The 27,073-nt window shown below is 35.9% G+C and overlaps 1 protein-coding gene across 1 annotated transcript in view; it reads right to left on the bottom strand.

The window, feature by feature from the left end:
• cep170ba (centrosomal protein 170Ba) overlaps window positions 1–26,849 on the bottom strand; it is a 28,444-nt gene extending 1,595 nt beyond the window's left edge. The window contains exons 1-18 of the mRNA XM_058749977.1: window positions 26,580–26,849; window positions 26,366–26,476; window positions 25,438–25,575; window positions 23,046–23,135; window positions 21,859–21,937; window positions 21,467–21,525; window positions 20,686–20,824; window positions 15,396–15,506; window positions 11,149–11,622; window positions 9,461–10,245; window positions 8,260–8,427; window positions 7,268–7,397; window positions 5,675–7,180; window positions 4,722–4,956; window positions 2,541–2,697; window positions 2,146–2,313; window positions 1,978–2,066; window positions 199–292 (exon numbers count right to left, since the gene is read on the bottom strand). Coding sequence (XP_058605960.1) covers window positions 199–292; window positions 1,978–2,066; window positions 2,146–2,313; window positions 2,541–2,697; window positions 4,722–4,956; window positions 5,675–7,180; window positions 7,268–7,397; window positions 8,260–8,427; window positions 9,461–10,245; window positions 11,149–11,622; window positions 15,396–15,506; window positions 20,686–20,824; window positions 21,467–21,525; window positions 21,859–21,937; window positions 23,046–23,135; window positions 25,438–25,575; window positions 26,366–26,380 — 4,437 coding nt within the window. The 5' untranslated portion in view covers window positions 26,381–26,476; window positions 26,580–26,849. The remainder of the gene's footprint in view (window positions 1–198; window positions 293–1,977; window positions 2,067–2,145; window positions 2,314–2,540; window positions 2,698–4,721; window positions 4,957–5,674; window positions 7,181–7,267; window positions 7,398–8,259; window positions 8,428–9,460; window positions 10,246–11,148; window positions 11,623–15,395; window positions 15,507–20,685; window positions 20,825–21,466; window positions 21,526–21,858; window positions 21,938–23,045; window positions 23,136–25,437; window positions 25,576–26,365; window positions 26,477–26,579) is intronic.
• Window positions 26,850–27,073: the final 224 nt, after the last annotated feature.

Genomic DNA, 27,073 nt, shown 5'->3' with positions numbered 1-27,073 from the left:
GTACATTAATGATAACCTTGATATGAACATCATTTACTGCTGGTCTAATATACTCCAAATTTAAAAAAAAAAAAAAAAAAAAAAAGAAATAGTTTTATTTATTTATTTCAATGAAGCTCAGATTTATATAAAAAACAAAACAAAACAAAAAAGAACACTTCGTAACATTTTATTCAGGGAAGAAAACAAGAGACACACCTTGTTGGATGTTTTTGGTGATGGGGAATCATCAGCCTCATTGATTTTTGCTTCAATTTCTCCCAAAACATCCATTTTATTATGAAACAAAACCCTGAAAAAAAAAAATATATATATATAAATAAATATGAGAATGTGAGAATGAAACCTGTACATTATATATTCACACACATACATATATATGCGCCTTCTCAAACTTGCACAGAAAAATACAGTATATGAACATATACAATGCCTTGAGAAAGTATTCCTACCCCTTCATATTTTTTTTTCATGTTTTATGTTGCTGCCTTATGTTAAACTGTTTTAAATTACTTTTTTCCCCACATCAATCTACACTCCATACACCATGATAGTAAAGCAAAAAACAGGGTTTTAACATCTTTGCTAATTTAATAAAAATACAAAAACTTAAAATGATTCCATTGCATAAGTATTCATACCCTTATAATGGGAAATTTAGCTCAAGAGCATTCATACTGCTTTCAGCTGTTACTACACTTCGAGTGACGTTAACCTGTGGCAAATTCAATTGAATGGGTATGATTGGGGAAGGCACACACGTCTTAATAAAAAGGTCTAACAGCTGATAATGTGTATCAGAGCAAAAACCAAGCCCGAGGTCAAAAGAACTGCCTGTAGAGCTCAGAAACAGGTTTGCGTCAAGCCACACATCTGGGGAAGAGTTCAGAAGCATGTAGTCTCTGTTACCCTTAATGGAAGAAGCTTGAAACAACCAGGTCTCTTCCTAGAGCTGACCTCCTGGACAAACTGAGCAACTGATGGAGAAGGGCTTTGGTTTGAGTGGTGAACAAGAACCTGATGGTCACTCTAGTCGAGCTCCATGACCATATGTGGAGTTAGGAGAAACCTACAGAAGGACAGACATCACTGCAACACACTACTGATCTGGGCTTTATGGCTGTGTGGCCAAACTCAATCCTCTCCTCAGTGAAGACACGTGAAAACACACTTGGAATTTGCAAAAAAGCACCTAAAGGACCCTCAGACTCTGAGAAACAAGATTCTCTGGTCTGATGAACCTCAATTCTAAGCATCATGTTTGAAGGAAACCAGCTCTGCTTGTCACCTGCAGAGTAGCATCCCAACAGTTAAGCGTGCTGGTAGCAGCCTCATGCTGTGGAGCTGTTTTTCAGCGGCAGGGACTGAGGGACTCATCAGAGTAGAAGAAAAGCTCAATGCACAAAAATATTGAGATAGCCTTAATGAAAGTCCAGAGCATTCAGAACCTCAGACTGGGCAGAAGGTTCACCTTCCAACAGGACAATGACCCTAAACACACAGCAAGAGTGGCTTATAGACAACTCTGTGAATGTCCTTGAGTGGCGTGGCCACAGCCTGGGCTTGAACCCAATCAAATATTTCTGGAGAAACCTGAAAATGTGTGTCTGCCCCATCCAACCTGACAGAGCTTGAGAGGAGAAGAGATGAGGAGAAGAAATGGCAGACAATTGCCAAATGCTGACGAGAAAAGCTTGTTGCATCAAAAAAAAAAAAAAAAAAAAAGACGAGACTATAAAGGTGCTTCAGCTAAATATTTAGTTAAGGGTATGAATACTTATGAAATGTACTTAATGCAGTTTTTTTATTTTTAATAAATTCACGAAGTTGTGACAATTCTGTTTTTGCATTGATGTGGAAAAAGTCATTTAAAGCAGTCACAAAACGTGAAGGGTATGAATACTTTCGCAAGGCACTGAATGTCAAAATAAATGAGCACACATGAAAAGCATTGTGTGAAAAGCAAACAAGTCTCACTTGATTTTCTCCGTCAGTTGCTCTGTGTTTTCACGGATGGCGAGAGACAGTTGAGACACCGGATTTAGCATCACATTGTTCAGTGTGACCTGACAGAAGGAGATTTACAGCTCAAACACACAGTTAAAACTCCTGACGTTAAACTGAAGAGAAGAGAAGCTCTGCTACCTCGTCTGCTCTCATGCTCTGTCGATTACTAACGATCTGCTCAGACTCGTCAGCCGGCGCCGCAGCAGGACATTCTTTCTGTAAATTCAGACTGGCTTCAGGAATCTGGTGCGCAACTGAAAGAGCATAAAACAACAGCGTACTTAATATTGTGCAGCACAACTGTTTTCAACATTGATAATCAGAAACGTTTCTTGAGCAGCAAATCAGCATATTAGAATGATTTCTGAAGATCATGTGACACTGAAGACTGGAGCAATGATGCTGAAAATTCAGCTGCGCATCACAGAAATAAATTACATTTTAAGAGATATTCACATAGAAAACAGCTGTTTTTAATTGCAATATTATTTCACTATTTTACTGTATTTTTTTCGATCAAATAAATGCAGCCTTGTTGAATGTGGAAACATTATGAACAGTACCTCTTCATGTGTAGATATGGCTGGTCCCATCTTGTCTGTTGAAGCACTCTGAGCTTCTGTGTCTCCAGCAACATCATGAATCTCTTGGGCCAGAATAGCCAAATCTTTGGCCAAGTCTTGACTTAATCTAAGTAAAGAATATACATTAAAAAAAAAAAAAAAAAATACGCATTTTAAAAAAAATCAATTCTCTGTGAAGCATTAGAAAAAACAGTTAAAACCTAATTTTGTGGGGCAATGCATTACAAGTAATCATTTTTGGAATTGAGTAAAGTAACGATATCCTGTTTGAATTAGAACCATAAGAAGTAGTTACTTTTGCAACAATGTAACTTATTTAATGACAAATAGAATACTGGAAGCTTCCCCTTTCCGCATGAAGAATATACCGAGGTCTACACCTATGATGATTCCCATTGTAATCAATGACACTATCTACACCGGATACAGTCAGTGCATGTCTATGTCAGGGAGAAAAACACTGGACTCAAACAAAACAAAACAAAAAAACCTTGCAGCTCAGTCTAGTGCTATAGCTCTGAAAGAGTCTGAGCCAGCTGAATGAGATTTTAAGATCGAAACGTGGTTAAAAGTAACATTCTCAAACTATTATTTAAATAAATGGGAATAAAATGGATTGCTTATATTATATGTCATTCTTTTATAGGGCTGAAATGATTAGCCATTATTGAATATAAAAAAATAAATAGTCTGCAAATTTTTGTTGCTGAACAGCCTCTCAAATGTCCTAATATACAGACCTACAATATTGCGGTTTGACCAATGTGGCGCTGTAGAACAAGACTACAATTCAGCTCTACCAGATGCAATTCAAGAGAAGACTAAGCACAGGGCACTTATGAAAATACATCAGTGTAAACACAGCCGAACCAGTAATGTGTGTGGGAAAGTTTTACAAAACTAAAGTTTTAAAATACTATTAAAAGTATAAAAAAAAAAAAGGTATCAGTGTCACTTTTCAATTAGAATTACAACTTGATTTCCTGCTATAAAGCAGCTCTCCAATGTGTTTTATTAGTGAATGCAAATTCAGTTTTTGAGTATCGTAACACTAAGGTATTTTAAGAGAGATAATGCTATTTAAAAAAAAAAAAAAAAAAAAAAAGTTCATCTGAAAATAAAACGTCTTATTACTTACCTTAATTTTGTTCAATATCCATATGACGGTGCAAAATGCATAAATCAGTTGCTTTTTCATACAGTTAATTAAATGGTGAATGAGAAAGTCTCTGTCTTTCATCTCATTTTGTGTGCCAAATATAATTATTTATTTAGTAATAGTAATATAATCGTTTGACTAAAGCTGAAGTGATCGCCTTGTTTTATGTAGTAGTTTAAATATTTATACCTCACTATTTTAACTGCAAAAGCTGAATAATTGATCAAAGCCTACTGATGAATCGCCAAAATAATCAACGATTAGTCGATTAATTGTCCTAATAATCATTAGGTTAATTGATTATTAAAGGGGGTCATCGGACGCACTTTTACATGTTGTTTGAACATAAGTGTGTTGGCAGTGTTTGTACACATCCACCCTGTACTGATAAAAATCCACCCATTGTTTTTTTTTGAATCGCTATAAATAATATCCCCTTTCTCAAATCAAGTCGTTCTCAGCTTCTTGGCTGACGTCACACAGACCATCTCCACACAGAATGTCTTCTAAGCGAATGAGGTGTCCTGTTGTTGGATGTAATAACGAACATAGCAGTCGTCATTTACTCCTGACATCGGAGTAAATGAAGACGCAGTTGATTACGTTTGTTTTTGAAGGGAACGCGCCCCCCGATCTGCCTAAATGAGTCTATGTTTGCGCGAATCATTCGTAATCCAGCTTCACCTACAGAAGAAGTGAGTATAAGGCTCTTTTATTAATATTTGTAAATCGCCTTTTCTAATAACGTGCTAATTAATTAGCAAGTTCCGCGGCTAAAGTTAACAGTCTTGATTTAAAGAGACATGCACTAAATCGGCTTGCTGTGTGCAGAGCTGTTTTTGACAGGGTAAAAAGGGTGTTGTTGCTTTTCATTAAGACCCTAAAGAATCATATTAACTTGTGGAAAATGGGCATCCGATGACCCCTTTAAAATAATCGTTTGTTGCAGCCTTATTTTGGTGTTTCCCCACCTGGCGATCTCAGCGCTATGAGACGTCCAGTTCTGGAAGGCGTCGCTCTCGTGTCCTTCCCCCTCGGAGTCTCTCGAGCGGGGCAAGGCTCGCACCGGACCGGCCGGATGGATTCTGGGGTTCTGCTGGGATCCTGAATGATGGGAGCGTTTGTGTTTAGGGGTGCTATGGTTAGACTCGTACTCATCCTCCGAGGTGGAGGCGTAGTCTGAACCCTTCTGACGCCTCCTGGAGCCTTGGCCCAGGAAATTGGGAATGAGGAGCGTTTGGTACACCAAGTCATCAGAGGATGGGAGAGAAACCAAAATAAAAAAGCAAGAGGAGAAAGAGACGGAGAGATGTGAGAAGACACCCGAAAAACCAACAACCACTTTCCATTCGTCAATGGGGTTCAAAAGAGCTCAGTAAGATTGTGAATACCATTAGGGCTGGACAAATTTCCCAATTTTGATTAATTCGAATGTAATATTTTGCCACGATTTTGTTTTTTTTCCAATCGAAAGATCATGGTTTGAATAAAAATATATATATAAATTTTTTTTTTTTTTTGCCATATGGCCCAGCCCTAAATCCCGTTAGACAAAATTACAATAAATTACTTTCATTTTCACAATATACCTGTTAAGTTTTTAGTATGGTAATCCGGTTATCTGGAACTTCAAATATTAGTAAAATTGGAGACTAATTACATGGTCTTGTTAGTTGAAGTCGGTCATTGGCCCAGTTGTGTGAAACAAACTAATGCACACAAATCAAGTCAATGACTGCAGGAGGAATCATTCAGAGACAGTGAAAGAACTGTATTTTATATCAGAAACATACTTTTGTTGTTTTAGAAGCTCATCACTCTGATAAATGGATGCAAAGCCAAAATAATCATCCTGGAATGTTTGACTAACCTCTGACCAAACTTCTGCAGATCTTACAAGCAAACTCAGAAACATGATACTCACTGGAAGTGCTGCTGGCGTATTTGGCACTGCTTGAGCGTCCGCGGATGATCGGCTGTCTGTTCGCGGCGTTCGAAACCTTCCGCAGAAGAGCCTTGGGATCCGGGACTGAAGCTTTCCGCACGGAGCTGCTTGACTCGGTGCTACGGTTTGAAAATCCTGTCCGGCTCGTGGAAGACTCTGTATCACTAGGCGTGTTGAAGGAGCCCGTCCTTTTCCTGGGAAGAGCCAAAATGTCCAATCGAGAAAGCTTCTTGCTTTCCTGAGCACCTCGAATGTTTGCCGAGGGGTTGACGTCGGAGTTTTGAGACGTCCGATCGGTTTCTGTGCCTTCGTTGTCAGAGGCTTCACCCAAACGTGCACGGCGAAGCATCGAAGCCCTTGTCGGTTTCGGAGCGGAGAGGCTATTGGAGCGAGCTAGAACATTGTGTACTTTGGATTTGCTAGTACCTTCCTTCTGAAGAGGAACAGTGTACTTTTTGTAAGGTAGGGAACTTGATTCTTGGTCGGAGACGGCGTCTGGCCAGTGCCGTGGGGTGGGACTTTGAAGATCAGGCCCAAAGTCTTGAGAACTAAGGTTGCGACGGAGTTGAAAACGCTTGCTTGGATCTACCTTGCCATTGCTGTCCTTTATCCCGGATTGGCAAGATGGATCACCAGAAGTCTTAGGCTCTCTGGAACCTCTTAAAAGTCCTCTGAGGACCACTGGCTTCTTAGGCACGGAAACTAAAGCGTTTTTCCCACTGATTGTACTAGAAGTGTCCGATTCTCCCGAGAAGGAGTCCTCCATATGGGAGCGACTGTTGTTGTCTTTCTGCTGCTGTTGCTCCAGAAGCTTTGCTTCCAGAGATGCTAGAACGTCCTCAGTGTCTTTGAGGTAAGATTGAGTGTCTTGATTGCTTATACCTTTAAAAGCATCTTTGCTAGAGGGTTGACTAGATATCTGAGGCAATCTGGACAAGTGGATGTTGTCGCTGGCCTTTTCTTTGGTATAACTTTCTTGTCTAACAATGGACACTAAATTGTCTCCACCAATAGAGTCATCTGGTTGATCGATGTTGGGTGGTGAACAGTCGCTCTTGCTAAGTTTGCCATGCAATCGTGTTAAAGTTGCTGTGAAAAACTTAGGAGTCGAATCCTGGTCTTTTGCCTCTTCTTGACTGGTCTTCATAGACCGGTTCCACATCTTCTGGGTCGAATCAGGAGTCTTCCTGCATTGCTCAACCACAGAGCCATCATCGGATTTGCTGGCATCGCTCAGGCTGTCCGGATCCAGATCATCTTGGACGCTCAGTTTCTGCGGATCCCACTTTTGCTTCTGAACTTGCAAACTCTTCTCCACTCCGGACAGGTAAGAATCCGTTTGAATGAGTATTGCTGGCGGTGGTGTCTCGATTTTCTCCTTCAAAGGAACCTGAGGCAGAACTCGTCTTGTTCTGCTGCTTTGGCTTGTTTCTGAGTAGTCAGCACTTCGGTTAAGCATAACCTGGTGGATGATCCTTTCACCAGCTTAAAAAAAAAACAAATAGGATAAATGAAATGTGCTAGCATAGACAAAAGCCAAGAGAACTACTGAACCATGCAAAGTTTCCATACCTCCGGCAGAAAGATCAACCTGTGTTGGGATATCAAAGAGTCCTGAAGCAGGACCAGAGTCTGAATAGGTGTCAGCCAAACTGGCCCAGCGAGAAACCCACCTAGTGCCTCCGGGCGTCATCGACTGTATCTGTAGAAAAGAGGAAACTAATTAAATGCAAACTCTTACTACATCATAGCTCTTTAAAGTGCTCATGATTTTTTTGAAGTTGAGATATTTTCACTTTATCTGTTTTTTGTGAAAATACTGATTAAAATCATTGTAGATACACTCAATCTAACAATAAAATATTTTTTTTATTATTTTAAATTTCTTTGATTTGTTTTATTTAAAAGAATTTGCTTTTTTCTTTATTTCTTAACTTATTTTATGTAAAAGACCATGTATGAAATGTACTATATAAAATTTTAAAGTAAAGATTGTCTAGATCTAACCAGAAACATCTGTAAATATCTGAATTAATATTAAAATATTTATTAATAGTCTTATGAAGTTCACTGTTAAAAAGAAATTTGCAAATTAGTGTGATATAATTAGCACATAGAAATAATTTAAATTTTTCTTGTAAACTTGTTAGGCTTGATTGTGTGCCAATAATAACTTTAAATATTTTTTTTTGGTCCTTGAATTTACTGTCTGAATGTTCCAGAAACCTTAGTAAATATTAAATGTATTATTAAATAATGATACTGAATCATACTGAATCTGATAATGATAATGAATACATAGATTTTCTTTGAATTTACAGTTTGAGTATCTCTTTATATACACCAAATGAAAATATCTCAACCACAAAGAGAGATCAGGCCCTTTAATAATTAAAATCACCCATCCAAAATCATCCAAAAGCAGGAAAGAACCAAAAGACATCAAGCCATCAAAACAGCTTTGAGAAGATCCCCAAGAAAGATCCAAATCACACTGAAAAATGCGTAGATTGCGGTGATTGACAGAAAGATTAACCGATGCCCATGAGCCGGAGTGAGTTTACCTGTACAGGACCCTTGGCTGTGTCACTAAGGTCTGTTGAGTACTGACCCAATTTTGGGCCTGAGCTATTCTCACTGAGTAGAAGACTATCGTGACCCTCAGTGTCACCAACTATAGGCTTAACTGTTGCTGCTGCTGAGGTTTGGCTGTTGTCACCAACACCAAACACCTGTTAATGATAAAGCATGCATGAATATGTCTATTCCCAACTGACTGGAACTCCTTGACTCTTGACTGGTTAAATTATTCAAAAGTAGTGGTCGATCGATATGAATTTTTTGAAAGTGATACCGATATTTAGCAAGTGGTCGATGGGGATATCAAGCTGATTTATATGATATCACAACACTTAAGATAGCAAAAAAGACATGCACAACAATTTCCAAAAATTCAATTTATATTTATACAATAATCTACTAAATTATATCATTTGAAAATGAATTAATATGAAAAAAATAATAATAAATAATAAAAAATAAAATCTGTAAAATAAAGAGATTTATTTACATGGCAGAACAACTCTCCTGTCAGCATACAATAAGTTTAAATAAAAGTCCCGTGCCATGTCAAAATATAAATTCTGCTTCCAACATATCAGCCAAGCAGAAAAAAGACAGATGCCGATATTTATATAAAAAAGAAGAAAAAAAGCCAAATACTGGCCGATATTATAAAATATGAATGTTAGGGTTTACAGTGCATATCAGTCAAACAGGGAAAAAAAATTAATGGTCAATGGATGCCGATATTAGAAAATGCCAAATATCAGCTGATATATCGGTCAATCACTATTCAAAACATACTTGAAATGTGATAAAATACTACCGTTAGGATTTACACTGCATAATCAGGCAAACAGAAAAAAAATTAAAATGAATGTTGATAATTAAAAAAATGACAAATATCGGCTGATATATCGGTTGACCACCATTCAAAGAGAACTTGAATTGTGATAAAATACTAGCATTAGGGTTTATAGCGTACATCCGCCAAACTGAACAAAAATGAAATGGCCAATGCAAATGTAAAAATGCCAAATATCGGCCGATATATCGGTCGACCACTATTCAAAGAGAACTTGAATTGTGATAAAATACTAGGGAAGCGACTGAAATAATCTGAATAACAGAAATGAAACAATGCTTGCTAATAACACAATGTGTTTGTGGTCTCTTTAGCTGTTTGAATCTGATGTCAAGTACCTGATCGATCAAGCTCCGTGCCTCCACAACCTCTTTGTCTGGACTTTCGGCTTCAACGGTGTAGGTACCTGCATCACTTAAACTGTCCTCCTCTTCCTGCTGCTTGGGAACCAAAGGTTTGACCTCTGTACTGTTGTCTTCCTTGGGTGCAGAGGGAGATTTGATTGACTGATTCACTGTATGAGACGTAGTAGGAAAACTCTGATGTGTCACAGAGGATCCAGCATTAGAAGACAAGGTCTTCACCCAAGTCGAGTTAACGTCCCATGTGGGGGCAGGACTGGGTTTCGACACCCTAAGCAACTCTGCAGCAAAGTCCTGCGACAGTTTGGATCTCCGGCCGACGCTGCCGTAAGTTTTAGGCGAAGAGCGGGAGCTGAAGTCAGAGGTGCTCATACGGACTTCGCTCTTCTCCCGTCTGAAGGATCCGGCCCGCTGAGGACCATCTGAACCTTTGAGGGGAATCGTGAACTGCTGTGTGGGTGGATTATGTGCGGATGATGTTGACCGTTCTCCACCTTTCCGTTTGTCTAATTTGCTTTTTAGAGCAGACTGGAAGTCGGGAGAAGACATGTTATTGGTGAACGACTGAGAGCGCTTTTTCCGTTGTGCATCGTCAAAAAACTCAATCACAAATGCTTGCTGGGGATCCGGTTTGCCTTGGCTTTTTGAAGTGTAGTTAGTTGGGTAATCTTCTCCCTCAGGTTGTTGATTGATCTTATGTGACTGAATCATTTGGGTTTCATCCGGTTCTTCAAAATCAGTGTCTTCATGAAGGTGCGCATCTAGAAATAAAAAAAGTTACACATCAACATTTAACCTCCAGATATATTTGAAAACTTTTCGCCTAGAAACAAGCTCACAGAGTTGAAACTGTCAGACCAGAAATAAATTATTATATTAGTAAAACATCCCAACAGGGTTATTATTGTTAATTAAAACATTTTCAATTTTATTTCAGCTATAGTTGGCAAGGCATCGTTTCTCATTTTCGTTTAGTTTAATCTGAAGCACTAAAATAACTAAAAATGAATAAAAACGATATAAATTTATTTTAAAATATATTTGAAAAGGCAAAAAAAAAAAAAAAAAAAAACACTTAAAATTTAACTAAAATTAATATGAAAAAAAAAAAAAAAAAAAAAGTATATTAGTTTTCCATGTTCATTTTGATTTTAAAGTTTTAGTAATTCAATTTTTTTGTCATTTTTTTACAAAAACACAATTACTAAAACTTTACATTTTAAATGAGAATGTAAAAATTTATTTATTTATTAATTAATAGTATTAAATATTATTAATAAAATATGAATATTAAAACTATAATAGTATATTAACCATACTAAAATAAAACTGTATCCCATCACTTAATTTCATTTATGTTTTAATAGAAACTATCATGTTGTGCTGCAAATTTTGTCAAATTTACAGGAATACACTATACAGATTTTACCAAATTTAGTAATATTTATCTTCAACAACACTATAGAGGTGAATAGCAGGAACAAAGCCGGTTCAACTATAGATATCCAAGCAAAATGCTTAGAATTAAAGAAAAACATCTTCAAAAAGCTAAATTTACAGTGTGCACAGAAGGCTTAAATGAAGAGAAAAAGAAGCATTTTATCATTTATTTTTTCCAGATAGCCTCTCCAGCTATATAAAAACGGTTCTCTGTTGTCTTTTACCTTTGAAGGTCTTGTTCAAGAGCTCGTCTGACCCAGACTGCTCTTCTAGACTCTTCATCATAGTGGCGTCACTCTGAACCAACCAATCAGCCACTTTGTTCTCCACCGACATCACCTCCGTGAGCCTGGCTATCGACTCCTTGGTGGGGTTTCTGGGGTTTCGTTGGCGGATGGAGAGCTTGCTGACGTGGTCCTTGATCTTCATCTTTCCAGGGGTTTGGTCGTCAAACTCGATGGTGAAGGAGGCATGGCCCTGAACCACCGGAGGAGTGGCAGGGGGTTTATGGTCCGTGTCTTTTGTGGGAATCTCTTGGACTTCCTGGGAAGCAGTTTTAGGCTTTGAATGGATCTCCTTTGTGGGGATCTCAAAGTAACTTGGTTCCTTGCGGTAAGAGTAACCGGATTTGCTCTGGCCATCGTGAAGTTCATCTGGAGAAACGCTGAGCTCACGTTTGGTACCATCCGTGTGGTTTTCTGTGAAGAGACATCAGCAGTAATGACTGTTAATATAAACTAACAGTAATGGGAGAAACGGTGCATTTCAACACTCTGAATCAACTTCTTCACAAAATGATTCACTGTTTGAATCACTGCATGTGTTTCAAGATGTAACTGCAATGAAAATTCAGTCCGAACATGAATAATGACACCTTTTACCAGTGTTATTCAAGTATCTTTTATAGTTTTTAATTAGAATTATTTTTAGTAACACTCAGAGCCATTATATATATATATATATACAGTGGGTACGGAAAGTATTCAGACCCCCTTAAATTTTTCACTCTTTGTTATATTGCAGCCATTTGCTAAAATCATTTAAGTTCATTTTTTTTCCCTCATTAATGTACACACAGCACCCCATATTGACAGAAAAACACAGAATTGTTGACATTTTTGCAGATTTATTAAAAAAGAAAAACTGAAATATCACATGGTCCTAAGTATTCAGACCCTTTGCTGTGACACTCATATATTTAACTCAGGTGCTGTCCATTTCTTCTGATCATCCTTGAGATGGTTCTACACCTTCATTTGAGTCCAGCTGTGTTTGATTATACTGATTGGACTTGATTAGGAAAGCCACACACCTGTCTATATAAGACCTTACAGCTCACAGTGCATGTCAGAGCAAATGAGAATCATGAGGTCAAAGGAACTGCCTGAAGAGCTCAGAGACAGAATTGTGGCAAGGCACAGATCTGGCCAAGGTTACAAAAAATTTCTGCTGCACTTAAGGTTCCTAAGAGCACAGTGGCCTCCATAATCCTTAAATGGAAGACGTTTGGGACGACCAGAACCCTTCCTAGAGCTGGCCGTCCGCCAAACTGAGCTATCGGGGAGAAGAGCCTTGGTGAGAGGTAAAGAAGAACCCAAAGATCACTGTGGCTGAGCTCCAGAGATGCAGTCGGGAGATGGGAGAAAGTTGTAGAAAGTCAACCATCACTGCAGCCCTCCACCAGTCGGGGCTTTATGGCAGAGTGGCCCGACGGAAGCCTCTCCTCAGTGCAAGACACATGAAAGCCCGCATGGAGTTTGCTAAAAACACCTGAATAAGATTCTCTGGTCTGATGAGACCAAGATAGAACTTTTGGCCTTAATTCTAAGCGGTATGTGTGGAGAAAACCAGGCACTGCTCATCACCTGTCCAATACAGTCCCAACAGTGAAGCATGGTGGTGGCAGCATCATGCTGTGGGGTGTTTTTCAGCTGCAGGGACAGGACGACTGGTTGCAATCGAGGGAAAGATGAATGCGGCCAAGTACAGGGATATCCTGGACGAAAACCTTCTCCAGAGTGCTCAGGACCTCAGACTGGGCCAAGGTTTACCTTCCAACAAGACAATGACCCTAAGCACACAGCTAAAATAACGAAGGAGTGGCTTCACAACAACTCCGTGACTGTTCTTGAATGGCCCAGCCAGAGCCCTGACTTAAACCCAATTGAGCATCTCTGGAGAGACCTAAAAATGGCTGTCCACCAACGTTTACCATCCAACCTGACAGAACTGGAGAGGATCTGCAAGGAGGAATGGCAGAGGATCCCCAAATCCAGGTGTGAAAAACTTGTTGCATCTTTCCCAAAAAGACTCATGGCTGTATTAGATCAAAAGGGTGCTTCTACTAAATACTGAGCAAAGGGTCTGAATACTTAGGACCATGTGATATTTCAGTTTTTCTTTTTAAAAATCTGCAAAAATGTCAACAATTCTGTGTTTTTCTGTCAATATGGGGTGCTGTGTTTACATTAATGAGGAAAAAAAAAAAAAACTTAAATGATTTTAGCAAATGGCTGCAATATAACAAAGAGTGAAAAATTTAAGGGGGTCTGAATACTTTCCGTACCCACTGTATATGTATGTATATATATATATATATATATATATATATATATTATATTATATTATATTATATTATATTATATTATATATATATATATATAATGCATTATAAAAGTATTAATGCATTAATTACGCCTCATAAATGCACATTATAATGCATTGTATGATCTCATGAATAAACCACACTTACATACAATACATTTCATTTACTTACATATTCATTATTATACCTTTAAAAAGTGTATTTCATTAAATTATATGATGTAACGATGTTTCATATGTAAGAATTATGCAAATATAATAATTAATTTTAACTTTGGTTAAATATTTTCATGAAAAGATATAATGCATAATGTACATTATTACAATGTGTTACCTTATTTTTTATATTTTCCATTTTTATTTAATGTTATAAGATTGTTATAAGATTTTGTCATTTTCTTATGTTATGTTTTATTTGTGTGTGTAATATATATATATATATATATATATATATATATATTTTTTTATTTAAGTTTTAGTTTTAGTTAATTTAGTACATCAACTTAAACTAAAAAAAATATGGTATATTGTCTTGGCATCTAACTGAAATAAAATAAGATTTTTTTTAAATTATTTAATTTTATTGCAGTTAACATTCATTTTAATTAACAAAAATGTTCATGATTTTAGCTTTAGTTAACAGTAACAAGTTAACAACCCTACCTTTTTAAAACCAATTGCAAATATTGTCCTGAAAGTGTAATCTATTAAAATTCAATCTTCAAATACCATTAAGTATGAAATGTCTATAAATTTTGTTTTTGTAATTAATTTTTTGGGCTTGTTTTGTGTTTTATGGAAGGTTTGGTTAATCAGGCCAAATACTAAGTAAAACTACTATTATACTTAGTTAGCTACGTATTCCATTTACTATACAAACATGCCATCAACAACAACAACATTACATGAGCTGGTGACACTACTTATTTTACACCACTGGCTTGAAACAAAAGAATCGCAAAGTTTTCCAAGCTTCACAGAATCAGTATTTCTGAAAGTACCATCACTACTAACTAAATCCATTAAGATGCGTCTTGAGGCAGGTGAGCGTGTGACATACAGAAGAGCAGCTAATTAACTTACTAAAGATTACCTACTGCACTCCTGCTGTGAGAAAACCTTAGTAAGGCCAAGTATTTCAGGTCGATCTTATACCTCGTCCAAACCAGGTGCAACGTGCACAGTTTCACCGGTGCATAAAGCAACTTTCACTATAGGTGGCGTTATTCAGCACGACGCAACAGAAATAAAAACCAATAAAACTCTTTCAATCTGAGTTTGAGTACAAAGCTGAGATTAACATAGATGAGATTTATCGATTATCATATCATGGCTGATTAGTAAACGCCAAAGAGGAGACGAAGATGAGAAGTGAAAACATCAGTGTATAATAATATCCAGTATTAAAAACATTGACATCTAGCCCAGATAATATTAAACCTAATGTTAACCAAAGGTGACTCCTGTTTGTGCTTAACATTGAAACAAAGAACTAAACTAAGATTTCAAAACATCTGAAATGGAACAAAAGTTTCTATGGTCACCCGTTAATCTGAAGAAAACTCTGAGAAGTACTTAAGACCGGAGGAGAAACACAATGACCTTCTCATTGGACTAAGACGGCCGCTAATCCATCACGAGGCTGAACTCGCTAGTCTGACGTGTTTTAAAGCTCACGCCAGCGAGGAGTTTAGTACCGGATTCCTCAGGATCACCGAACAAAGGGATTTTTCTCTTCTTAGTTCACACCGCAGTTGCATTCCTATCCACACATTTAATACACTTCAAAAAGCATCTGGAAACTCATTTTTAGTACCGAAACTCTGTAAATCTTGGGTTTGATGGTTCAGGAGTCTGTGTTTCTGACCTGTGTGATGTGCATGAACGCTCGGATCACAGCGCTGACCCTTATGTTCATCATCCTCACCCCACCAGGACGGCTGACCGTAGAGAGGAGTGGGTCTGGACACGGACGGATCTGTAATGAAACGAGGGAAAAGGAGGAGTTTGAAGAAACCACAACAACTTCTGCTATTAATGCTGCTGCTGCTCAAAATTGCAAAAAAAAAAGACACTTTCCATTAATACAGTACAACTGATGACATTATTTCTAAAATAATTATTAATAATAATACTAGTAGAAGTACTAGTAATAAAACTATTTAAAAAATCATTGTAATGCTAAATAAATAGAAATCATGAAAATAAATAAATAAATAAATGAACTGATGAGATTACTTATTTTACAAAAAAGAAAAATAAACTATACAAAATGATAAAATTTAATTAAAAATCAATGTATAACTAGATAAATAAAAATACAAAGTAAAAAACAAAATGAAACCTGATCATCATAACATTAACCTAACATTACTTTTAAAACAATAACAACTATAAAAATAAATAATTCAAATAGAAAAATATACAAAATGTAAAAAATAATTTAATATTGGATGAATAAAAATCATACAATTAATAAAAATCATAAAAATTGTTCAATAAGAACCATAACAAAATGAATAATAAAAACTAGATTAGAGGAATCAAAATAAATCATAAAAATACATTAATAAAAATTAACTGGTGATATTTTAGAAATAAGGACAAAATAAAAAGAATAAATTGCTATTAAAATAAAAATATAAAAACAAAAGAAATTAAAAATCAATAAACTAGAATAAAACTTAATAAAATAAAAAGTTGACATTGCTTATTTGAGGAAATAAATAAATATATATATATACAGTATATATATACACATACAGTATATAAAAAAACTAATAAATAAATAAAAATCAAATAAACAACCAAACAAACCTCCATTCACTGGCTATGTTGAAAAAGAACCAAACAATTTTTAAACCCTACTCATGTCAGTGCCAGAAGCACAACAGCTTAATTTAAAACCAAATGAAATGGTTGGCAAAACTTTCATGCACATTATGCACGTCTGGCCTGAAGCCCTTGGAAAAACAACAGTAATTTAACAAATAGCAGACTGGCAGCGGCGCTACAGTGTCGACTCCACCCAATCAGAGCGATCTGCTCTAATCTACAGCTACTGTCTGTCAGAGATAACCCGTCACGCTGGTTAAAGCAAGCCGCAGCATGGACACTGTTGTCACAGCAATACTGTTTAATATCAACAAAGAGAACAATGTTCACATGTTGCACTCTTGTGTCATTTGTGTGTCATTTAGCAGCACAGACACAAACAGTTAAACACTAGGAGGGTCAAAGACAACCGTGTGCAACAGTTTCTGACTACAGTGTAAAGAAACTTGAGCATTAAAACTGGGGTAAGAGCTTCACTGACAACAAGTAGGAAAAAAGTGCTAAAACATGATTCAATCCCATGAGTCAGTTGGGCAGGACCAGGTCAGAAACCACAGGAAGATCAGGACAGAAACTTTCTCATAAAGTCGTTCTGAGAGCTTTTACTGTTGACTTTTAGCTCAATCTAAAAACACATGCATATTAAAGCTTAACATTTTTTATTTTGTGTAAACTGTATACCATTTTTTTTTTTAACATGTTTATCTACTACGCTGGTATTTACAAACTTTTGATAGCTGAAATATTATCCTTGAGATTTGAAAGTTTTAACCTTAATTTAAAGATTTTAGCCTAAACTAATGAAATTAACTGGTGACTTATTTTAGAAAAAGAAACAAAAAACCTATTAAAATAAATTAAAATAGAAAAAACAAATAGAAAAACTATACAAAATAATAAAAAAATTGTTTTATTTAATAATAGATTAATAAAAATCATAGAAATAAAAATCCAAAATGCATGCGTTTTAAAGCTTCAAAAGATGTAGGAGTAAACTACATTTATTTATTTAAAAAAAAAAATATATGGTTTATCTACTACGCCAAGGATTTCCAAACTTTTTTTGTCAACTGAAATATTATCCCTGAGATTTTAAGTTAATGTTGCAATAATTTAACAACATTTTAAATATTTAACATATATTTACGGTTTTCTGAGGTCGGTTAATGGTCACATGACATGCAGGTACAGTAATCAAAATATTTCATCTTTTATTTTTACTAAGCGTTTTATTTTGACTGTCTTTAATTAAAAATGATTGACCTTTTCATCAACTCAATAGTGTTATTATAATCAATTAAATCAAACTTAAATGAAAACCATGGGGGGGGGGGGGGAAATCGGTACTGGATGGATGTATATCCATATTTTTTTTTATATAAAATTTTGTTACTGAAATAAAATATTTGATTTCAGCTAGTTGCCAAGGCAACGTTTCTCATATTAATTTAGTTTAACTCGAATAAAAATAGACAAAAAAAATAAAAAATGACAAATGTAGAACAAAAAAAGACTTAATTCAAATTGAAAACAGAAATAGAAAAATATTAGCTAAAATACTGACAAACACTGCAAATTAAAATTAAAACTATATAGAAAAACTACTAGAAATTACATAGAAAATAAAATATTAAATAACTCAATATTACCAATAACACTGCAAAACAACTAAAATAACACTGCAACCCACGAACAACCAGCAGTTTCCTCATGAACAAGAGTTTGGAAAGTTTTCTGTTTGTTAAATTCACATCATCTACAAACAGGTTCAGAGTCTGTTTTCACCGGATGATTCAGGCCTTCCAGTTCATTTAACCGTGAAACACCTCATTTTCCCATGAGCAACACTATCCCTCTTTAAGAGCGCCAAACAAATGTCTCTCTGTGAGCCGCTGTTCTCTGACGATTTGAGGTTTTTAGAGTTTGATCACCTCACTAACCCTCAGTATGAGCACTAGTAATGGTGCTGATTGACTTCGCAAGCTCTTGAGCACATGAAGACACACATGTGAAGTAAACAAGTCCAAACAGATCAGCAGGGAGAGCCTGACGCTCGTTTAACAGGGTTTAACAGTAATCCCATCACAGCACCTGCAGCAGAGCAATGCCAACCTCAACCGATTAATCGCAAAAACCTGCAAATCAAACAGTCCCTGGGTCTTAAAGGGACAGTTCACCCAAAAGTTAAACCGTGCTGTTAATTTACTCATCCTCAGGCCAATCTAAGATGTAGGTGACCTTTTTCTTCAGTAGAACAGTAAAGAAGATTTTCAGCTGAAACTATAGTCCTTGGTGATTCATATGATGTAAGTCAGCTTTGAGAGTCAAAAAAAGCACATACAGGTAAAACAAAATTAATCCCCGTGGCTCCTGATGATATATTCAGGTCTTATGAAACTATGATTATGATTATGAAACTGAATATTATTTCTAGCACTATTAGCTAGGGTTGGGCAATATGGCCAAAATAATTATCACCATAAGTGATAATTTTTTACGATATTTTTTTTTATATCAATCGATATTGATAATTATCATGACAAATGTCAAAACTTTATTTCTTTTTTCTAAGTTTAAAGCCAGAATTTTGCTCCAAAGTGAAAGTTGTAGAAACTAGACCATTAATTTTCCTTAAAATAAATATCATTAATTTCTTAGTATCCGAGTGTTCTGCATGTGATATTGTTTCAAATCAAGAAACAGGTTTGTGTTGCCTGATAATAATAATAATATTTTTTTTTTTGCACATTTGATAATAGTAACGTTAGTAGCTTGAGTTAGGATGCAAATGTAAATTTATGTTTATCATCAAAATCAGTAACATCTGTAAAAATTGTAGCAACCTCATTTTTATATGGTGAGCTTTTTTAATTAATCATTGGTCTTCCATAGCAGCATGCATTTAAATCATGATAAACACTTAAAACGACACATATAGCACACCTCAATACCACGGTAAAAAGATAACTATATGGTTTTTAGGTATTTGTATGAAAAACAGTAGTCTAAAAACATTAGGCTAAATGCACATGCTATAACTTAAATCACAAAAATACTGTAATTATAGTCCATTACTCATTTAATTCATGGCGCATTTGGCACATAAACATTATATCGAACTCTTCATATGGTTTTATTGAGAAAAATTATATTGCGATAATTATCATTATCGATTTATCGCCCAGCACTACTATTAGCTGTAATCCAGAGCCTCAGGGAAACAGTTCGGATTGATGTCCGGTTCACGAACGAATCATTCTTTTGAACTGATTCTTTTTAGTAAGCCAGGTTGCCATATTGGACTGAATCAGTCTGTGGCTTGAGCAGCACAGATCTACAAGTTACTCAATCAAAACTCACTTTCAGGCGCCTGACAGTCACTCACACTGTAAAAAAAATCTAAAGTTGAGAAAACTTAATAGTTGAAGGCAACCAGCTTCAGTAGATTTCTGAGAACTCAAACATGTCCTGAAGCTGGTTGCCTTAAACTTTTAGGTTCTCTCAGTGCAGACTGGAAATGAGGAACAGAGGGAACGAAGGGGCGAAGTTAAAGTTTTGATGGTTTCTCATGGTTTATGGAAAACGCTGAATTAATTAAGACTAGTTTATTCAAACATCCAAGTTTCATATTATTAGGTGCTTTAATAAAATGGTTGCGTATACGTGACGTCATTGCATAATTGCATAAACTGGTGAATCGGTTATTTGAACCAGTTCATTGAATCAAACCGAAAGAACCAGTTCACCGAAAAGAATCAGATTCCTCGTTTGTCTGAGGCTCTGGATTACAGGTAATAATGTCGTAAATAATGTTCAGTTTCTTGCACAGATCGATCGATTCGCTTCATAAGACCTCTACATATCGTCAGGAGTCACAGGTGTTAATTTTGTGTTCCTATGATTCCTCAAAGACATGCAGCTACTGACTATTTTATGACTCACCAAGAACCACGGATTAAGCTAAAAATCTTCTTTACTGTTCTACTGAAGAATAAAGTCACCTACATCTTGGATGACCTGAGCACATTTTCATTTTTGGGTGAACTGTCCCTTTAACACTACAGTGACGGACATTCAAATGCCAGCAATATTCAAACTAGACTTCCTGAACAAAACAACAGTACTTGTAAAGTAAATCAGCAAATATGCAAATATTACAATGACATTATCACTCATCCTGCATGCTGAACATTAAACAAATTCTGAAGTATAAAGCTTACAGAAAAAACAAGAAGGGCTGGCACAGCTCAGGCTGACAGGATCTATAAAACTCTGAATAGTCTTACATTAAGTATTTCATAAGTACAGGATCTTCATGTTACCTGTGATGATTTTCCCCTCCGTTTTATCTGATTTGACATGTAACGCGTCTGTGTTTCGGCGTTTCTCGTCTGTTTGACTGTGTTTCTTGGTTTCCGGCGTCTCTTGACCCAGCTGAAGTTGACTGGTGTATTTTTCATGCTGAAATTCAGTGAACATATTAATTATTTTTAGTAATAATAAGGAGGAGGAAGAAGAAAACTAATAATAATAATATTATTATTATTATTTGCCTAAATTTGTACATTTATAATAATTGTATAAATTATTTAAGAAAATAATAATAATTTAACTTAATATAGTAATAACAACAACAACAACGATAATTATTATTATTAATAATAATAATAAAAATGTATACATTTATAACTTAGAGAAAAATAATAACAACAACAATAATAATAAATTGTCAAAATAATTTTTTATTATTATTACTAAACTACAGGTGAAATACTTTATCGGAAAAAAAATCATGCAACATAAGCAACACTTATGTTTTCGGTAACACTTAAATTAGGTTAACATTAGTTAACTAGTTAAATAAATAATTAAAATACTTCTATAGCATTTATTAATTGGTTAGTTATTTCAACATTAAATACATTAATTAAAAAAAAAATTACAATTTTTTTTGATATTTAACTGGCCTGAGCTAACATGAAATAATATTTTGTTAATTATCAATAACAAATGGCATGTAGACATAACATTGAAAATAAGCAAGAATATTTTTATGAAAGGGCAGGAAAAAAAGAAGTGATATGAAATAAGACTCAAATCTACCTTGAGGGCTTCCTCGGGCACTTTGTGTTGGCTTCTCTCCAGGATGTATATGTGTGAATGTGTGAACGGTCAAGGACAAGCACACAAACTATCCCATAATGATCAGACAGAGAAAACAACAGCAGGACAAAACCTCAAGATCAACAATGAGCTGCATTCAAATCGCTTGTAGCATCGTTTCTATCGAGCTGAGCACAACACTGTCCTCAAGCACACTTCTGGGCAAATCTGTCTCATAAACAAGAAAGCTGCTTTTCTGCTCTTTATCAAACAGTATTTCTGCAAGGTTACTCATTTTCACTGCAGGGTTAGAGGATTTCGCTCTCAGCATTGAGCAAAGGCCTGAGTCAAACCACACCGGACGTACACACTTGTTTGATTCGGAAGGATATCATATCCAAAGCGAATGACATCTGATAAATTCAGGGTGATGTAGATCTGATCAGAAATGCGAAGGTCATTCACGAAGGTCTGGCAATGGGAAAAAAAAAAAAAGGGGGGGGGGTTTCAATGTTAAATGCTTGATATTTCAATATAAATACAATAGCAACTTAACACAACACATTCTTCAGTATACATTTTTATAAAAAAAGACTTCAGCACGTTAGAGGTGTTATTTCAGTTATATCACTTCCTTTTCCTCACACTTTGTTAATTTTGTTGAATGCAAAGTGCTCAAAGCTCACTTTATTTGCATGTTTGCATTAAATGCAACAGCTAACCGAGGGCAAAACTATTTCATCAGAAGACAAAAGGCATTGTTTGCAAGTCTGAAGTGTTCACACATAGTAGGGTTTTACACATTTGTTCTGCAAACAATGTGAGAAAGTGTTTATTATATTGTAGTTTGCAATCATTATTTATCAAAACTGCAATAATAACCAAATCAAGCAACTCCATAACCGACTGAATTTGTGCGTGCAGAAACTGCAGTGCCTTTAAAACATACAAAGACCTTCTGTTACCATGTGATTTTACAACGTTGTTCTTATGCAGCAGCAATGCATGATGATTTTCAAATTGTAGTTCAAATCACACTATTTGTCAAAATCACATGAATAAATTTAACCAAATCAAGCAGCCCAATATAAAAATCCATATTTGCATTTGTGGATGCATAAACTAAATCATACTTTTACACTTTACAGATTTTACACTTCTCACACGGCAGAAATGCATGTTTTTAAAACTGTATTTCCCATTACATTATTTGATAAAACTGCATTTAAACCAAATCCAGCAGCCCTATATATAATCCATATTTGAATGTGTGCATGCAGAAACTGAAGCACTTGAAAAGAGTAAACATGCAACGCGAGATGCATTTTAATTTATATTTTGTAAACCACAAAACTGGACAAAAATGAGCTGCCTTATATAAAATCCATATTTCCATTTGTGCATCCATAAGCTGAAGCGCTTGTATAACATGCAGAGGACGGCATGAATGCTGATGTTGCATTGCGATTTTAAACATCTTGCATGCAAGAGGTTTCAAATATTTTTTAAATATTTGTATTTGTGCATGCAGAAACGGCAAAAGCACATTTAAGACATGCAGATGACGCAGTGAACTCACCCCGTTGAGGCTGCCCAAGTCTTTGACCAGGTGCTTGTCTGTAGACGCGTCATAGTTGATCACGGCGTGTTGTTTGTCCACACTGCGAGACTGTGAAGGTGCAAAGAACAGAAAGCAGCTTATCATAAAACAAACACGCACGCAAATCCAATGTAAATGCTACAAAGGGCCAGAAAGCAATCTTTAGTGTTAACATGTCTGCTGAGATATTTACACAGCAGGACTGAGAGGTTTAAAAGAACAGAAGGCCTGTCTGCAGCTCTTATCCGCCGTCTGGAGAGCAGAGCCACGGCCAAAGTGTGTGAGCACTATCATCATCAGCGTATGAGGGCAGAAAACCATCTATTCCATGGAGAAAATCCCATCAGTAAACTTGGAGATAAACATTTAGATGTGGCCACAGGAAGGCACAATTACCCAGCATTATCAGAGTCAGCAATCTTCATGCATCAAAGCAGCTCGACCCACGCTCATTTACAGCCTCATTAGTGGCCATCAGCTGATGGCATTGTTCTGAGCCACTGAGAGACTGTGGGACTTCATTAAAGCTTGTGTTTATGCGTTTACTGTCAATATTTACATGCATGTTGTACATGCATCATATGAATTAAAGTGCAGTGTGTATTTATACATTTAAGTTGCATGCAACGCCTGCATGTCATTGCATAACGCTTTTGAGTCCATGACAGTGCATTTTGAAAGAGTTGCTCTGACGTGGTTGAACATACTCCAGATCTGGCGGCGGGTGAGGAATGCGATTCATGAGCGGAGAGGGAGAGGCCGAGGTTTGGACGCATTCAGAATGCATGAATAAACAGGACAAGGCTTTTGACTCGAGCAAACTGCTGCGGTGAGAGGGCCGTGCTAAACTAACCGCAGATGAACAGAACCGTATAAACAGAGTCAAAACGCTGCATTCTAGTGTCAGCAGAACAACAGACTGGGATGTTTGTTTGATTTGAGTTTAAGAGACCGAAAACGACCTTTTGCTGAAGCTTCATCCTCCTGTTGCTCAGACTTTAAAGCACGTGTCATATGAGTGAACGGGAGATTTCTGTGCACCAGTGTGCTTTTTTTTTTTCTTATGTTTTCCTACTAATATTTTGAATTATTTTTCATTTTTAGATTTCCGGTTTTTGTTTCAATTTTAAAGTTTTAACAGTTTTATTGTGATTTTTTTTTTTTTTTTTAAATATGTCTACATATTCTTTTTTAATTCTGTTTTAGGTTTTATTTTAGTACATCAATTATAACTAAATGAAAATATGAAATATTGCTTTGGCAATTAGCAGAAGTAAAATAAGTTTAATATTTTATTTCAGTTGAAATTTAATTTATAAATCACAAAAAAAAAAAAAACATTTTCTTTAAGGTTTAGTTTTAGTTCACTATAATAACCCTATTTTTTAATGGTTTAAGTTGTAGTTTACTATAATGATCATACTTTTTAAACATTTTATAACAGTTGCATTTTCCTATGATAACCAAACAAATTTTTAATGGTTTTAATTTACTATAACAACCCTTCTGTGCATTTCAGTAAAATGCATCACAGTAAAAGTTTAATGGACTTAACTCTCACATAAGACTTAGCAAAGCATTTTTTTTTTTTTTTTTTTTTTTAATAAACTGCTAGATTCTGCAGCAACATGAATAAAACCAGTAAATAAAGCCTGTGAATCACAGATAATCACGTCTGAGAGTGACTAAAACTAGAAAAGCCTCATTTGGCAGCAAATATAACTGATCACATCAGTGTGCATGAACAGAGCTGCTACTAACGTCTCTAACACATTCACATCGGTACTCTAAACCCATCAGTTACTATCGACTATCTGCACATCACCTGAATCAGTTAACTGAGAGCAATTTAAAAACGTTCAGAAAAGCTCTCCAACAGCTGCAAAACAAGTCACGTCACATTTACTTCTAGAAGGCTTTATACAACACAGCTTTATAGCAACAAAGAGGAAAATAACAGTGCTGATGTTGTAATATTCATCAGTTTGGAGCCAAGTTGAATCAAAACCGATCTGAATAATGATTCTGTTGTCTTCTGTAGAGCTGAAATTCAACTTGCTTTATAATTGATAACCTTTGCAACAATTACGACACTGTTATTGTAAAATGCATCAATTATGAAACTGATGCAGCTTTGCAAAACTGACTGTAAAATGAATCAATTATGAAATCAAACAGTGTCATTCATCTCAATTTAGTTCAGTGTTGATTCAATGTTGCAGATTTCATCAATTATGAAAAATTCAGCTATAAATCAGCTCTAAAGAAGACAATGTCATTATTATTCGGTTCAATTCAGCTCAAATTTAGTTCTCATCAGAATTTATTTCTGCAGTTGTATTTGCTGTTTAGCGTGTGTTTAATGTCTGACCTGTAGCATGAGCTCACAGTCCTCTCGGCCCACAAAGATCATCTCGCGCGGCAAACGGTGGCGCGTGCCGGAGCTGCTCACCAGGAACCACGACGTCACGCTCATCTTCAAACAGCTCCTCAAAACCCAACCAACATCCTACAGGAGGAAAATCATGTCGTAATCACAATACAGACACATGAGAAAACACATAAACCTTCACTACAGCTGCAGTAAAGTCCTCAGACCATGAAGCAATCTTATACATCACCTACAAACTATTTAATCATTTTTATATATTATACATGATTTTAGGATCTTATATTTATTGTGAGACGCATTGAATATTTGTATTTTATTGACTGCAAAAAAGGTTAAAACCTCAATATTTAAGTCAATATTTAATGCAAGTTCGGTAAAACATTTATCTGTTGGTTAATATATTATACAATAGTCTGCGTCACCTAATTGACGTCAGTAGAAAAGGAAAGTCAATTCAAAGGAGGAACATTATGAATGAAAAAGAGTGGATTTTGAGTTCACGTTGACTTTGAAATGGTAAGAAACATAAAATAGCACCTATTACATAGCATCCACCTGATTTTGGATAAATTTACTAAAAAAAGAAAGAAAGGTTATGCCATAAAATAAGGAAAAAATGTTCTGTAAGAATTATAAATATGAGACAAATCAATAAATCAGTCTATAATCAATGTATGAAGTGAAATGATCCACTCGCATCAAGCTAAAGTTGTTATATTATCCAGCTAAGTGTATTCTTTTATGTTTTAATTAATCTGGATTAAGTTCACAGAATCTGTGTGAAAGTAATACAACATTAAACCAGAAACAAATTGGCATTTGACAAACACAACAGGTGTAAATTAAACTCTCTCAGAGCAGCAGAGACTGAATTAAATCCCATTAGCTGCTAGCAGCTCAAACAAACCTGTAAAATCAGCATTCATTCATTAATAACAAACTCTGTTCACTGACTAGATGCGGATTTCCAGCGGTTATCCAGACCTCACAGAAGATATCCCCGCTTCATGAGGCACATCTGTAACGTGACAGCACAAATAAAGCCTTTTAAACACTGCGAAACACATAAAAGAGACTTTATCGAGGCGGGAGAGTGATGATTGTCCAGGTAAAACACTCACTCAGTCGCACCTTCAGTGAAACTCCAGGCGGCTAAAGCTCAACAGGAAGTTTATTCTTGATATTCCCGAACATCCCAGCGCTTGACAACACACTTTAAAGCGTTTAAATGCGGTTTTAATGCGTCTCCAGCTCTGTTAGATGAAGTAAAATCACGAAGCCTCCGTTTGCTGCCGTTGTTCCCGATGGATAGAGACTTTTATCCGCCTTGCGCGCGACGCTCCGTCAGAGTTTGTCAGGCCGGTCTCGCGGTGCGTCAGTGACGTCACGACGCAGCGCCTCCACCTGAAACTACAGCCAGAAAAACAAGCTTTAATTACTGGATTACAGCATAAAAATGCGTCTGCATGATTACATATAGAGATTAATGCGGTTTTCTATCAATTATAAAGTGACTGCAAACAGTATTTGGACACTTGACGTGTGAATGTCATTGCATTAGATATATAAAATAAATTAAAGTGGGAGAAAATAATAAAAGTGAGAAAAAGATTCA

This window comes from Onychostoma macrolepis, chromosome 17 (assembly GCF_012432095.1).
Source record: "Onychostoma macrolepis isolate SWU-2019 chromosome 17, ASM1243209v1, whole genome shotgun sequence".
NCBI classification, from domain to species: Eukaryota; Metazoa; Chordata; class Actinopteri; order Cypriniformes; family Cyprinidae; genus Onychostoma; species Onychostoma macrolepis.
This window is presented reverse-complemented; position numbering and strand designations above follow the sequence as displayed.